Source organism: Trichomonas vaginalis, chromosome VI, assembly GCF_026262505.1.
Source record: "Trichomonas vaginalis G3 chromosome VI, whole genome shotgun sequence".
NCBI classification, from domain to species: Eukaryota; Parabasalia; order Trichomonadida; family Trichomonadidae; genus Trichomonas; species Trichomonas vaginalis.
The window spans coordinates 18,489,607-18,504,595 of NC_067208.1; the positions used below are offsets into that span (position 1 = coordinate 18,489,607).

The following is a 14,989-nucleotide window of genomic DNA, read 5'->3' on the forward strand; positions in this document are numbered from 1 at the left end:
CCAATCCCAAAATCTATGCTTATGCCAACCTGCTTCAGATGTACTTAAATCTATGTAGTGACTGTGCGCAGGTAAATTTGCACCTGAAATCGTTTTACTTCCACCTGTTTCCTTTGAAGAGTTTGCACAATACAAAAACCTGTCGACTATTTGAGTCCAAGTTCCGAGACCAAGTACTACTTCTGGTCTGGTAGAGTTCATTGACGTGTAAATAGAACCTATAGGATATACTGTTTGAAGTATTTCTGTCTTTAATGTTTGAAGCTCTGTTTTGTCTGCTTTTTTATCATATAAATCTTGAGCAGTGAATTTAACATTGTTTTCATCCTCCATGACATAGACATTTCTACATCTAATGTATTTCATCGTCGTTATGTCATCCTCCGATGTTAAACCTTGTGGAAAGTTAGGAGGTTTCCAATTTAATACATCCCCACCAGTTCCATCAGGTTCTTCAACCGTTCCTGCAATATTTTCTATACCAACAGTTGCGAAGAAATCGTGTGTATGTCCAACGTCACTTTTCTTGTTTAAGGTTTCTTGTAAGTTTGTAATATTTGCAATGGTATGTGTATGAGTCTTTTTAGAATATTCTTTGTCAGCTCTTGTCACTTCACTTGACATTTTATTGTCAACATATGTTTTATCCGCCTTGTCATCTAACTTTTCTTGAAGTTCATCTACGTCATAGATGTTATGTGTATGGTGTTTTTGTGGGTATGCTCTATCTGTCCATGCGAAAATATAGTCTTTTGTTGCATCTACATACTCTTTGTCAGCTTTCTTTTCAAGGCTAACGTTTAAGTCTGTTATTTCAGATATAGTATGTGTATGTCCAACGTCACTTTTCCTGTTTAAGGTTTCTTGTAAGTTTGTAATATTTGCAATGGTATGTGTATGAGTCTTTTTAGAATATTCGTTTTCAGCTCTTGTCACTTCACTTGACATTTTATTGTCAACATATGTTTTGTCTGCTAGTTCAGGATGAGTATGTTCTTTTGTTGCATATGTTGCATCTGCTCTGTCATGTTCTTCTTGAACTTTTTCAATGACATACTCTTTGTCAGCTTTGTTGTCAACATCTGCTTTCAAAAGAAGTTCTTTTATAGGCTTCTCGTTTAAAGTTCCTTTTGTTGGATTTATACAAACAGTATGGTTCTTACTGTCTTGAAACAGAAACTCATCTGTCATTGGGTTTATCGTCAGTTTTAAGTTTCCTTCTTTCAATGACTCAGATATCTTAGAATAGTTTGAAAAGTTTGTTGTGTTCTTATTTAGAGCTTGTATAATGAGTTGTCGGTTGTGTTGTATTTCTCTCATAGACGCTGTTTCTTTTGACATTTTTATTCTAGATAAAATATGCTTTCAATAGAAAAAGAAAATTCAAGAGTTGCTACAACTAAACCATTAGATGAACTTTTTACGAATGTCGGTCAAAAGTTTGAGACAGAGACCGTAAAGCATGAAGGCTATCGTTTTGACTACCCATTGAGATGGTTAAGAGACCCATCCGTCACAAAAGCTGTTGGCTTTCGTAGAATGAAGTTCATTTCAGAAGCCATACATGGTTTCCCATTTACGGTCGCTTTTGAAATTCGATACTATAACAAAGAAAAACGTACGTATGAGAAATTTGAACAGGGAAAACTTTTACAAGTTAGTTTGCTTGTAAACTTAGAAACAACTCTTCAAGCTTTTCAAGAAAAAATAAACGATATCTATCTCGAATATGCAAAACAGTACAACATTGACGAAGGAGAGTACCATCTCGATATTTTATATGACAGGAAAAATGCAACTGTTAAAATCAATAGAATAGAAGACCTTGGAGAAGACGTTTATATTTCTACAAAATATAACAACTTGGCATGGTATAGATTTTTGAGGATGTTAAATCAGCCTGCAGAATATCCAGTACACCCGAACTTTTATGAAGTCGAAAACCCTAATGGAACATATGAAAATGTTTTCGACTCAGATGCTATTATAGTTCATGCTTCATTTTCTGGTGCACAAAACTCTTTTTTATGCTTGGCAAATGACTTTTACGAAAAACCTACAAAGCTATATGAACCACCGAGTGGAAGTATTTCAGACTTTCAAGTATGGTTTACAACAGATGGAAGAAAGAGAATAGTTCCATTATACCATGCGTTTTACTTAGAACTTAGCTTCATATACAACTACTATCGAACGGTAAAAATATAATTTTAATACGGTTGAGGTGTTGGATTTGGTTGCCAACTAGACTGTGGTGCAGGTTCAGGCTGTTGTATAACAGGAGCTTGTTCTTCTGGTTCAGGGTCTTTAGGTATAATACCAACGAACTGACCTACTCTTTTACCAATATTTTTGACACCGTTCCAAATTCCTCTTCCGACAGATTTTATTCCATTCCATATACCTCTTCCGACATTTCGAAAGAAGTTTCCTATTCTTCCAAAGAAACCCATTTTACTATATGTAAAAATCTAATGTCCACCTAGTCTCTTACGTTTCCTGTTGAGTTCCATAGCATTCTTTAACTGGAGCTCATACATTCTGTTTCTCCTCTGGTAGAAAACATATTCTGGGTCAACTCCTGTGTTCGCGTCATCTGCATAGAGTTGTTTATATCCCACTTCAGGGTTTGTATAAAACTCTTTCCATCTCATATTTGCATACCATGGTGGCAAACCTAACGCAGCGTCATTTGACATGGCAGTTTGCATTTGTACATCTGTTGGCACTTGACCATAGTTTGCCATTGCAGTTTGTATTCTAACTTCATTTGGAATATTCTCTGGGTTTGGTTGTCCAGGTTTCTGTGCATTCGCTAAGTTCTGTGCGTCCATTTAATATTAGATAAAAATATCTCTTACGAGTACATATGCTGAACATTTGCAGACATTGGTTCATCTTCATATTCTCTATATCTTTCTGCCACGTCAAATAAGTAAATGACACAATGGAAAAAACCTAAAACAAGTAGTCCTATTTCAAACCACATTTACTTACCAATAAAATTTCTTTGTTATGACACTTTCTCCGGTTTATAGGACCTCTCTCATATTCTATCTTATCGTATCTAAAATCATAGTCATGTATGTCCTCTAACCATCTCATAACACTTTCCAAACCACTTTTATCGGATGTAAAGTAAAAGCATGGACAGTTATGTAAAACGTCTAAAGTTTCTAAAGAGTCTCTCAAAGTCCAGTCTACTTGGTATTGAAAATCCCATGTGTTATAGAACGGCGGGTCCACTATAAAGAAAATATTTTCCTTGTCTTTATATTTTTCATACAACTCTGTCCAATGACATCTCACAAACTCTATACCCTCAATATATTTTTCTATGTCCTCTTTGAAAACATTTGTATAGTTAAGATATAAAACTTTTGACATAAGTGTTTCAATGTCATGAACTCTTATAGAACCACTATATAATAGTCTAGCAGATATACTATCCCAGTCTATATATTCTGCTTTTTTCAAAACCTCTCTCACAATATTTTTGTTATCTAATGGTATACGTTCCATCTTACCTATAGGTATCTTTTCTTTTAACTCTTTCAATATATTGTTTGTGTCTGGTATATGTTTGAGACGGTCCATATAGTTGTCGAAGTCATTGCATATAATCTTTGAGTCAGGAAATACAGTATGGCACAAATGAGATATATAGAAACTTCCACCGAACAAATCTACAAATGTTAGACCATTCGGTAGTTTCTTAAGTTCTCTCAATATAATATCTTTACATTTACTCTTATTTCCAAAGAACGGTAACGGTGGTTTTGTAAAATTCATTTATATATAATAATAAAATGTTTTTTCCTGAAAAGTGACAGAAAAGTGACAAAACATGAAAACATATATAATTTGTGAAAAGCGACACATTATATAATGTTTTCGACCCAGAAGACTAACAATTTTCCGAATAAAAACTTCATTTATACTAAACATCTTCGGGAAGCCCTCCGAATAAAAACTTCATTTATACTAAACATCTTCAGGGCTAGAGGGCACGAAGTGCCTGGAAGCCCCACTACCTTTTTTTTTTTTTTTTTTTTTTTTTTTCAACATGATTTAATTAATTAATTCCTCCTTAAAACTTCAATTTCTATTAATTTTTTTTCAACTTATTGGATTCAAAAATCAAGATCTTCACCACGTTTTACACCATTCAAGATAAGAATACTTGATAATTCATCATAAATTGAATAATTTAAAGGTTTCATATCAATCATATTCTTGACATTAACATTTGCTTCATGAGTGAGCAGAATTTTGTCATTTCGATCTTATCATTAAGTATTTCATAATGAAGAGATGTCATTCCATTATTATCATTTATTAAAAGAAATTCTTCAACTTTCTCATCAAATATGAAAGATAATATCGAATCATGAAGTGGAGCTTTCCAATCATCATGATCTTTTGAATTGACATCAGAATCATGTGAAACAAGGAATTCAATTAAGTCTATGCCAATAAAATTGCTGCATAATGTTATGGAGTTTTCCCTAAATCATCTTTTGAGTTAATTTCTGCACATTTAGAAATAAGAAATTCTGCGACTGCTTTACTATTATTTTGCGCTACCATATGAAGTGCAGTTTTTCCTTCTACACCTCTTGATTTGACATCCACACCAAGAGAAATAAGTGTTCCTATAACATCTAAATTGTTTTTAATAACTGCGTTATTAAAAGCATTAGTTTCTTATATGTTGGAAACGTTGACAGTTGCTTGTTTTGATAAAAGAAATTTTATCATTTCAAGGTTACTTTTCTCTATTGCATATATAATTGGTGTTTTATTACACATATCATACGCATTAACATCCGCACCTTTTATCATTAATAATTTTGCTATCGCCATATAATTGTTTAACACTGCAATGTGAAGTTGACTAAATCCTATCTCATTTTTGCTCCAAGAGAAATGAGATATGATGCAATTTCTTTATTCTTTGTATCCAATGCTGGAAATTAGTTCGTGCATTAACATCGGCCACATGTGAAATAAGGATTTCCATAAATTGTAACCTATTTTGTTCCGCACAAAAAAGAAATTGACATTTGCCCCTTTTGATATAAGATACTCAAAAATCTCAACTCTAAAATTTATTGATGCATTGCAGAGAGCGGTTACTCCCATTTCATCGATTGCATTAATATCAGCTCCATAATCGATAAAATATTCAACAAGTTCTAAAGAATGAAATCTAGGCTAATAAATAAACGTTTTGTTGACTCTTTGGGTTTGATCTAAATAGATAATCAATGCTTGTATGTTAAAATGTGTCGCATAACAATCAAAAATCAAAAATCATAATTCTTTGTAACTTCTTCAGTGTCAGATAGGTGTTGTTCTTTAAATTAAACCAAAAAAATATAAAGAGTTGATCTAATTTGTTATATAATATTATATTGTGCATATAGATATTTAAATTTTATTCATAAATTCTTTGCTTTTCTTTCAAATTCTTCAAACGTCAGATTTTCCATCTTGATATTAATGTAATCTGGATATTTAATACTAGTAGGAGGACATGATCTATAAATTGAGTATAAAAAATCCTTACCTAAATAATAATGGTGAATTATAGCCGCATATCTGTCATTTCTGTAGGCAGATGTGACATTTCCTAGGAACTGATTATCTCGTAGCTTTATTCCTGATAAATGGCGAACTAATGATAATGAATCATATTTCTTAATGAAAATATGGTTATTTTCATAGATTCCTGTCATGAGTAGATAATTAAACAGTGCTTGATCATGCCAATGACGTCCAAATAGATAAAAAGTCAATGAAAACGATAAGAAGTTCAGAATTTCTTCTACATCGCCTCCAAAATAGCCTGCACAGACGTAATGGTAATTAAAATCTTGAACTTTATATCCTAATGCATTGAGTAAGTCCATATTTACATTGCCTTCAGAAGATAAGAAAGATAAACCTTCTTCAAGTAGATGAACAGCTCCTTTTGGTAGAGATTGAGTAAATGGATCGCCTTGGAATACAGTATCATAAAGATCTATTTTAATTACTCTGTTAACATCCCAAAAATTTCTTCGAATGAAATTAATCATATAAATATAGGCTTGACAGAAGACATCATCGGGTTGAATAAGTTGTGTATTACCTACATCGATTAGAATTATACCTAAATTTTGAATATCATTTCGCATTTCTTTTGAAAGAGATTGCGATGCTTGATGATCAAGTAAAATAACGCAAGTGCACTTAGATCCTGTATGCCTTAATGTACGGGCAAACAAATTTATGTTTTTGATCTTGCCTTTACAATATGAAATTAATATATCTCTTGGAGTACTATTAGGATTAGTATTTCGTGAATTAAATGTACATTGATCGTCAATTTTTGTATAATCGTTGAATGATATCTTTAAATTCTTTTGATAATATAAACCGTATTGCCAAAAGAATGTGTAGAAATAAGCAGATGAAACAAAAAATATTTCATCATTGCCTCTTGTATAGAAATGCAAGCAATAAATGATGATTGATGCTATGCATAGAATACAAAGATGTTTGGACTTAATTTTATGACAGATACCAATTCAAAAAGCAATAGTTACTACCAAAGTTTTGGTATATTTATACACAAATTTTAATTTTAACAAAAATTTGTTATTCAATGAAATTATTTTCAAATTTGAAGCTTGAAAATATGGTAAGCAAAAAGTAATTTCGATATACTATCATACGATAAGGTTTAAAATAAAATTAAAGTTAAAAATAGAATTTGATCAAATAAGGCTGATGAAAATGGTTTTGGATCTTATGAAACATCATAAATGATACAGTTTAATTCAAAACCGAATCCAAATCCCATAGTTAGTAACGATAGTAAATTTTCTAAAAATTGGAAAAAAGGAATCCAAAAATTGATATATATTCAGTTGCCATGGCCATATATTTGCAATTCTGCTAGTGAATTATCTTAACTTCCCATGAGAACATTGGCGATATCCTTTTGCCAAAAAAAATGACAGGAGCAATAAAGTGTCAATTTATAATATTGATTGTGTCAATATGATTTGGAAGGAAATAGCAATATAAACTGAAAATGAAATGCGTTGGCGTATTTTTCTTTTATTTTAATTTTAATATTTATATTCAGAGCTTTGATCTACTATGTAATTATGGTTTTTCAGCCCCGAAGAAGCGGATTCAACTTTGGAAAATGATCAAAATTATTAGGCAATAAGGTAATAAAAACCTCATCGAAATGTCTTTTCTCAAGATACTTTCATTTACAACTTGTTATTTTGGTATATACTCAATTCCAATGTACAATCAGAAAATCGGCAAAAAAAAGATATTTTAAATAAGATTTATTGCAAATAATCAGATGCACAGAAACATCCAGAAATATAGTGAGATAATTGGTTGGACATTGATCTTTGATCAAAATTGAAAATAACTGCTGATATCAATCTTGTAAAAAATAAATCTCTGAACTTGGCAAAAAATTCAATTAATTAAATGAGAGACATAGAAAACTAAAATCTTAATGAAATATTAGCAGATACTTATTATAGAATTCATGGCTATAAATACGCCTGTAAAAAAATAAATTATTGAAATTTCGATACATCGCTCAATTTTTTTTATTTGATTGCTTTACAAACATTTATGTCCCAACCCAAACAGATACACTCAGGCTGGTGCACTAAAATCGGATACTATATCAAGTCATGGAAGAAGCGTTGGTTTGTTCTTACAAGTCATACTCTCACCTACTTCATTGAGCCAAATGGCAAGGAGAGAGGCATTATCGATTTATTACAAATCAAGGAGATTAGGCCATTTCCAGAATGCGCCAAGCCAAATGCTTTCATGATTACTGTTCCTGAGCGTACTTACGAAATTTCCTGCGAAAATGCCAAGCAAATGGAGGAATGGGTCAATTTAATCACAAAAGCCAGGGATGAATTGGCTAAGTCAAAGCCACAGAAGCGCTCCGAAGTCAAGGTCGAAGATTTCGATATTCTTAAAGTCCTTGGTAAAGGATCTTACGGTAAAGTACAACTTGTCCGCCATAAGATGACAGACCTCATTTACGCCATGAAGTCCATCTCTAAGCAGCTCCTTTCAGAGCATGATCTTGTTAGCAGAATCATCGCTGAAAGAGATGTTCTTTTGTCAATCAACCATCCATTCTTAGTTTCCGCACGTTATGCATTCCAAACTGAAACTAAGATCTTCCTTGTCTTGGATTATGTCCAAGGAGGCGAATTATTCTCGCGCCTTCGCGCCGAACAAAAATTTGCCGAACCTCGAGCTCGTTATTACATCGCCGAACTTGTCTCAGCCATCGGATATCTCCATAAGAAGGGAATTATGCATAGAGACCTTAAACCAGAAAACATCTTATTCGACAAAGATGGTTACATCAAACTCACCGACTTCGGTTTGGTCAAGCGTAACATGACAAAGGACTCCACAACAACAACATTCTGCGGAACTCCAGAATATCTTGCTCCAGAAATGATTAATGGCAACGAATACACGATTTCCGTCGATTGGTGGGCAATTGGAACACTTGCATATGAAATGCTCTACGGTGTTCCTCCGTTCTACGATGCAAACACCAATGCAATGTATCGCTCCATTTTGCGCGACGAAGTTGTTTTCCCAGAGGACGCTTCCTTGGATGCTATCGACTTGATCACAAAACTCCTCGATAAGGATCCCAAAACTCGTCTCGGTTCCGGTCCAACCGATGCTGAGGAGATTAAGGCTCATCCATTCTTCGCATCCATCAACTGGACAAACCTCGAGAAGAAGACAATCCCAATGCAGTGGAAGCCACCTGTTCAAGACCTCTTGGATGTCTCACAATTCGACCAAGAATTCACAGGCGAGGCACCAAAGCTTACATACGAAGATCCATCGCTCGTTGGCGATAACATTCAGAAAAAATTACAAGGATTCACATATACTAACGATATCTAATTAAAATACTTGTAAACATCTTATTTTGATCATAACAACAAGGATTGACCATATTATTTGTATTCAGTGTGAAGGAAGAGTTACTATATAGGGGATTGTTTTGAATTATCCCTTGGAAAATATAATAAATTTTCAATATAAAGAGGTATTATGTATTGATCCAACTTCAGAACAAATACCATCTGTATGACATTTTATAATATTTAGCTAAAGTATCAAAATGAATCTGGAAACATGTCAAATATAGATCAAATCCATAAAGATATGTTATTATAGCATACAAATTAAAACATATATATGAATTATATTTCATTATTCGATTATTAAATGCAGATTTTCAATTTGAATAATTTGTCAAATTTATTTTTTTCTCGGAAAGGTATTCAATGAAAGGATCAGAAACAAGGTAGCTATAACTTGATAAAAATAAACTTTATTTATACTATATACAAAATAATTTTGGAGAATAAAAGAAAAAATTCAGAAAATAACTCATTCTGGGAAACATGATATTGGATACACTGGTATTTTTCCATCCTTAACGATTTTCTCCAGTGACTGATTCATAAATTTGGAGAGGAATTTGCGTAATTGTGTAACTATTTGTTTGTCAGTGCAATGATCAATTTGGCGATTCGCAACATCGATAAGCTTAATGAGGATCTCAGGATTAAGCTTATTGGCCGGAAATTCTGGCAATTTTAGAAGATTCAAAATAATATTTTCCAAAATTTTGTCAGTAAGGAGTAGAGTCTCTTGCCTGTTGAGTTCTGTGAATATCTTATCATAGGAAATGGGGTTAGATTTGAGCGCAATTGAAATTAAATCAAGAATTCCGTTTCCTGAGCTTGCCATTGTACTATTTGAGCAGTAATGATGCTGGATATCAGGATTCAAGGCTTGGAAAACCTGATTCTTTGTTCCATTCTTGAGAATTCCGAAATATGTTGGAATATAATCGATAAGTTCTTCAATTGAAGCAATATATTGGCAGTATCTGCGTATGACAATAGAAGTAATCGATTCGTCTTCGTCGAATTTGGTTTCTTTGTATAATGACAAGATAAATTTCAAGAAAATGACAAAAGTGAATTCAGAGGTAAAATCATTGGTCATATCATAGAAATGTGAAGCGAATTCATTGAATTTTCCTTGTAACAAATATGCATATAAGAGTTCTGTTGTTTGTTCATCATTTTCATACTTTGGAGTACCGAGTTTGGAAGCAACGCCCATGATTAAGTCAGCTGTAATAGAAATACCTGAGAAAGCAGCTTTAACAATGATCGTTTTGATAAAATCTTTTTGATTTTGGCATTCTTCGCGATCTATAATGCCAATGATGTAATTAATAACTCTATCATCAAATTCTTGTATTTTTGTCTTCTGTAAGGAGACCAATTTCTGTCTAAAATCTTCGACATTTTGATATTCGTAAAATCTTGTAAGAATATCAGCGACTTTCTCACTTCCACCTTGTCTCAAGTAATGATCATTGAAATTGATGTATCCTTCTGCACTCTCTGGATCTTCTTCATTAGGAACATCGCGTAAAAGAAGTAATTGTTCGAGTAAACTAAATATATCAGATGAATCAATGTTATTATCTGTGTTAGGGTACAAGCTATCAATTAATTCTTTTCTTGTGATTGCTTTGTCTTTGTAGTTTAGTAATTCTAAAAATGCATAAACTTTTTGTTTAAGATCATTTCCTTCTTCAAATGTATCATATTCTTTAATTTTGATAATGGCTTTGCCAATATCTTCTTTTGTTAATGAATTACTTGAATATTTTGAAATTAATGGTTTTAAGTTTTCAAAAATAACTTTATGTTGGTCATATGATTCTGTATCAAGTTCATAAATATTGTACGCATCAAATTCTCCCTCATTTACAGTGAAAACTTGAGAATTAATTGACCAACAAGACATCGCTTGATTTTTTTTCTCTATCGTCGTGATGAAAAATAATAATTATTGTGTCTTTATCAAAATCTATCATTAAATTTGTATGCTTAAATAAATTATTAATATTTTATTAAGCAATTTGAACAATTAAATGTTTTTTGAAACAAATTCTTCAAAAAAACAATTAAAATTACTATTTTAAAATCGCATATTTACAACCTTATAGAATTAACATCTTAAAATCACTGGAATCATCAAAATCATGAAAAATGACCGTTTAAAATTTTTGTTTCTGCTTCAAAAACATGAGTTCTTTTGCTTCTGATATAGGTGTCTTGAATGATGAAATCATGAGACTTGTTTCAGAAAATGCAAAACTCAAACGAAAGCAAAATGACGAAATTGAAGAAGGAATTCAAAATAAAATTGGCGAATTACTTGGAGAAATTAAGGAACTTACAGAAAGAAATAAACTTCTTGAAACAAAAGTTATGAAATCAGTTACAATCGAGCAGTATAATCAAGATATTAAAGCTTCTGTTGAACAATTGAAGGAAACTCAAGATAAACTGAAAATTGCAAATGAAAAGCTTGAAATACAGCAAGAGTTAACTCTCAAACTGAAATCTCATTTACCTTCAAATGTAGATGATCCAAACTCTCAAAATGATCAATTAAAACAGAAACTTTCTCAAATATTACAAGAAAAATCTGCTTTAGAGATGGAAATTTCTGAAATGCAGATAAATCATCAAGCAGAAGTTGATACATTAACTGATAAGCTAATAACTCAGTCAGAGCAATTAAAAGAAGTGAACTCATTTGAATCTAAATATAAAGAATCACAAGACAAGATTGCTGAACTCAATAAAAATTTAAGTATTATGGAACAAGTTAATTTGGTCAATAAAAAGAGTCTCAATCATGAAATTGAATTGAGAATAAAGGCAGAAAATGTAATAGAAGGCATCAGAAACAAAATGTCTCAATATTCATCGAAATTTGAAAATGAATTTTCAACAGCACAAATTGCAGTAGATTCACTCGTTAAAATGTTAAATTGCACTCCTACAGACATTGTGCCTTATGTTCAGTCTCTTTTAGTTTCTCAAGAAAAGAATCAAATTACAGAAGCTAAAAACAAAGAATTAGAACAACAAATAAAGGAGCAAACTGAAACAGCCTCTGAGCAAAAAGATTACATGAAAGAGCTTGAAAATGAAAGGAAGAGAAATCAAGAATTATCACTTGAAATTGAAACAATCAGACAAACAGTTATTGAACAGAATGAACAAATAGAACTACTAAGAGAAGAAAATGATAAGAAGATTGATGAGATGCAACAACTTCATGATATTGAAATTCGTAATTTCCAAGATGAGATTGACTTGGCAAATACAAAGATCGCACAATTAGAGCAAATCAAAGTTCCTTCATCAGTTAAATCAACAGTATCTTCAAATAGTTTTGCTACAACAGCAACTTCCAGAAATGCAACACCAATTCTCACTACAAAGTCTATTACTCCACTGAAATCAAGGAACAGTTCTAGTCATACTACTCCAATAAGATCTCTTATACATCCTGTTTCAAATACAGAACAAGATTCTGACTCCAATGATAAATATCTTGAAAAAATTACTGACTTTATTGATATTGTTAGTAATTTCTGTAAATCTGAGGAGTTCAAAGATAATGAAGGACTAAGAAGCATTGGCGATCTATTTTCTATCTTGATTGAAAGACCATTCAATCAAGAACAGGCTCTTACAAGTGTCGAAACTATGATTGCGACATTAAGTAATATGGAAATTGCTATTTGGCATGCAAACGATATCAAGAATGCATTTGAAGGTGAAATTGGTTCGTTCGAAAAAGAAGTTTGTGAAAAGATGCAAATACTTGATAAACAATTGCAAGTAATCAATAGAAAGATTTCTTCGTCAAAACCTGGAGCTTTTCATAATTCAAAACGAATGAAATCAAAAATTCCAATGTTAACAAAAAGAACAGGTGATATACCACCTGCATCACCTCTAAAGCGTAGTTTAATTAATGATCCAAATCCTCAAAGTGTTAGAATTCCATTTCAAGATTAATAAGTTTTTGTAATATTTTTGTTGTTAATAAAGTGAATATTTATGATATAATTCATATTTCATTATTCTTTATTATACATAACACGCTCGGAGCAAAATGAATTAAGAGAGTACACCTTTCATTCAACACTTACATCAATAATTCATTTATCACTTATGTGAATCTAATGGAAGCTTCAGATAGCTCTGAAATTAAGCTTTCCTATACAGTTTCATCCGACGCTTCCATTAAAATCAGATGGTAGCAAATTGAATAGACGCGAAGAATATGAAAACGAGTTTAGAAGCACATATTTTTCCAGTTAAATATTCAATACTTCAATAATTTCAAGGGGGAACAGAGAATACAATACTTATATCATTTTAGTTCGAGCCGTTTTCACAAAATAGAAAGAGTTTATGTCAATATGAATATAATTGTCAAGAATAAGCTAAAAATGTAGAAGAAAGTCTTTAAAAGAGTAAAAATACAAATAATTATATATCATACAGTTCATAAATAGTTAATGTTCGAAAAAATATTGTTAAATGTCAAAAAAATTGAAAGGATGTCAGAAGGTGGTAAGTGCACCCTTAATAGTCCTTAAGATTGGAGAACAAAAGCATTAGAATTATGACATTTTACAAAATTGATTTGATAATACATCTCTTATTGATTTCGGCTTAACTATTTCTTATCCATAAGAGAACCTTTTTCCAATACAGGCATAATTGTTGTATGTGCATAGCCTTATCTATCTTTTTGTAATTGTCAAGATGGCATTTTTGCAAAATGTTATTCACTTTTGGGGTAGGGATTTTGGGGGAGCGACCGAAGGGAGCCCCCCAAAATCCCTACCCCAAAAATTGCTGAATATCATTTTAGCATAGTATTGACTGCAAAATAAAATTTAAATGTTTATAATCTCTCATATTTTTGAGAATGAATAAAAAATAAAATTCATAAAATAAAAGTGCTTTAGAGATCTTCAACTCAAGGAAAAAACACGTCATCGATTCTTGAACGCAGAAGGATAAACGCACCATCTATCCCCAATGATCCCACTTATAACCATTTGGCTGTCCAACTCGAAATTAATCTTATAAGATAATATTTCGAAGGAAGAATTTCTCAATTTTACGCAATGAATGCCAATTCGTTGCTAAACTCATCTATGATGAGTTTCAAGTCAAAGAGGTCACTCATGCTGAAAAAATTTCAGAATTCCTGTTTTACAAAGAATATGGAATTAAATTAGAAAAGTCAACTGGTTTCGAAAAAATTAAATTTGAAAATCTCGATATTTATTCACAAAATACAATGACAAAGAAACATTCGTCTCTTTCACCGAAAGAGACGATTTTGATAAAGATCAAAAACTTGAAATCGATAATGAAATATGTTGTTACTATGGAGCAGTTGATTGTTTCAAGTTCTTAAGAACTAAATTTAACTCAAAAATAACTCAAAAATGTCTGCAATTTTCATTTTTAGGTGGAAATCCAGAGATCATGAGTGAATGTTTGAAATATCAGAAACCAAATGAATTATGTATGGAACATGCAATTATTTCACATAACATTGACTTTGTTACATTCTTAATGAATGAATACAAATTAGAGATCGATTTACTTAATTGCGGAATATATAAAAATCTTGAATCATTTTTGGTTTATTTCGATCAAACTAATGATATTAGCAAATGCTTTATTTATACGGTGATGTTTGATACTCCATCTCTTTGTGAATATTTCATTACGCATGGTGCAAATATCAAGGAAAAAGATAATGATGGACACACCGCTCTTCATATCGCAGCACAATATAACCATAAAGAAATAGCCAAACTTCTTATTTAACATGGTGCAAATATTAATCAAAAAACAATTTATGATAGAAAAACCGTTCTTCATATTGCAGCACAAAATAATAGTGCAGAAACAGCCGAACTTCTTATTTCACATGGTGTAAATATCAATGAAAAAGATAAATATGGAGAAACCACTCTTCGTATCGCAGCAGAATA

General features: G+C 31.7%; 9 protein-coding genes across 9 annotated transcripts, besides 2 other annotated features; 4 read left to right on the forward strand and 5 right to left on the reverse strand.

Moving 5' to 3' along the window:
• Positions 1 to 1,092: part of a mobile genetic element that runs on past the window's edge.
• A 267-nt stretch (positions 1,093 to 1,359) lies between these two features.
• On the forward strand, positions 1,360 to 2,208 carry TVAGG3_0888220 (uncharacterized protein; the record flags this gene model as incomplete). The annotated part of the gene is made up of 1 exon (XM_001310865.1): positions 1,360 to 2,208. One exon carries the CDS (start codon positions 1,360 to 1,362, stop codon positions 2,206 to 2,208), a length of 849 nt encoding a protein of 282 aa, XP_001310866.1.
• Positions 2,209 to 2,210: 2 nt separating this feature from the next.
• Positions 2,211 to 2,453, reverse strand: TVAGG3_0888230 (serine threonine-protein phosphatase family; the record flags this gene model as incomplete). The annotated part of the gene is made up of 1 exon (XM_001310866.1): positions 2,211 to 2,453. One exon carries the CDS (start codon positions 2,451 to 2,453, stop codon positions 2,211 to 2,213), a length of 243 nt encoding a protein of 80 aa, XP_001310867.1.
• An 18-nt stretch (positions 2,454 to 2,471) lies between these two features.
• On the reverse strand, positions 2,472 to 2,834 carry TVAGG3_0888240 (uncharacterized protein; the record flags this gene model as incomplete). Its single annotated transcript, XM_001310867.1, has 1 exon — positions 2,472 to 2,834. One exon carries the CDS (start codon positions 2,832 to 2,834, stop codon positions 2,472 to 2,474), a length of 363 nt encoding a protein of 120 aa, XP_001310868.1.
• Positions 2,835 to 2,973: 139 nt separating this feature from the next.
• TVAGG3_0888250 (phage tail repeat-like family) lies at positions 2,974 to 3,792 on the reverse strand (the record flags this gene model as incomplete). Its single annotated transcript, XM_051250760.1, has 1 exon — positions 2,974 to 3,792. The coding sequence occupies one exon, from the start codon at positions 3,790 to 3,792 to the stop codon at positions 2,974 to 2,976; it is 819 nt and encodes a 272-aa protein (XP_051086235.1).
• Positions 3,793 to 5,401: 1,609 nt separating this feature from the next.
• TVAGG3_0888260 (uncharacterized protein) lies at positions 5,402 to 6,645 on the reverse strand (the record flags this gene model as incomplete). Its single annotated transcript, XM_001310868.1, has 1 exon — positions 5,445 to 6,182. The coding sequence occupies one exon, from the start codon at positions 6,180 to 6,182 to the stop codon at positions 5,445 to 5,447; it is 738 nt and encodes a 245-aa protein (XP_001310869.1).
• Positions 6,646 to 7,646: 1,001 nt separating this feature from the next.
• Positions 7,647 to 9,006, forward strand: TVAGG3_0888270 (ribosomal protein S6 kinase family; the record flags this gene model as incomplete). The annotated part of the gene is made up of 1 exon (XM_001310869.1): positions 7,654 to 8,976. One exon carries the CDS (start codon positions 7,654 to 7,656, stop codon positions 8,974 to 8,976), a length of 1,323 nt encoding a protein of 440 aa, XP_001310870.1.
• Positions 9,007 to 9,399: 393 nt separating this feature from the next.
• Positions 9,400 to 10,911, reverse strand: TVAGG3_0888280 (uncharacterized protein; the record flags this gene model as incomplete). Its single annotated transcript, XM_001310870.1, has 1 exon — positions 9,469 to 10,908. One exon carries the CDS (start codon positions 10,906 to 10,908, stop codon positions 9,469 to 9,471), a length of 1,440 nt encoding a protein of 479 aa, XP_001310871.1.
• A 278-nt stretch (positions 10,912 to 11,189) lies between these two features.
• On the forward strand, positions 11,190 to 12,983 carry TVAGG3_0888290 (uncharacterized protein; the record flags this gene model as incomplete). Its single annotated transcript, XM_001310871.1, has 1 exon — positions 11,190 to 12,983. The coding sequence occupies one exon, from the start codon at positions 11,190 to 11,192 to the stop codon at positions 12,981 to 12,983; it is 1,794 nt and encodes a 597-aa protein (XP_001310872.1).
• Positions 12,984 to 13,528: 545 nt separating this feature from the next.
• Positions 13,529 to 13,560: a mobile genetic element.
• A 914-nt stretch (positions 13,561 to 14,474) lies between these two features.
• On the forward strand, positions 14,475 to 14,822 carry TVAGG3_0888310 (protein ubiquitination; the record flags this gene model as incomplete). Its single annotated transcript, XM_001310872.1, has 1 exon — positions 14,475 to 14,822. The coding sequence occupies one exon, from the start codon at positions 14,475 to 14,477 to the stop codon at positions 14,820 to 14,822; it is 348 nt and encodes a 115-aa protein (XP_001310873.1).
• Positions 14,823 to 14,989: the final 167 nt, after the last annotated feature.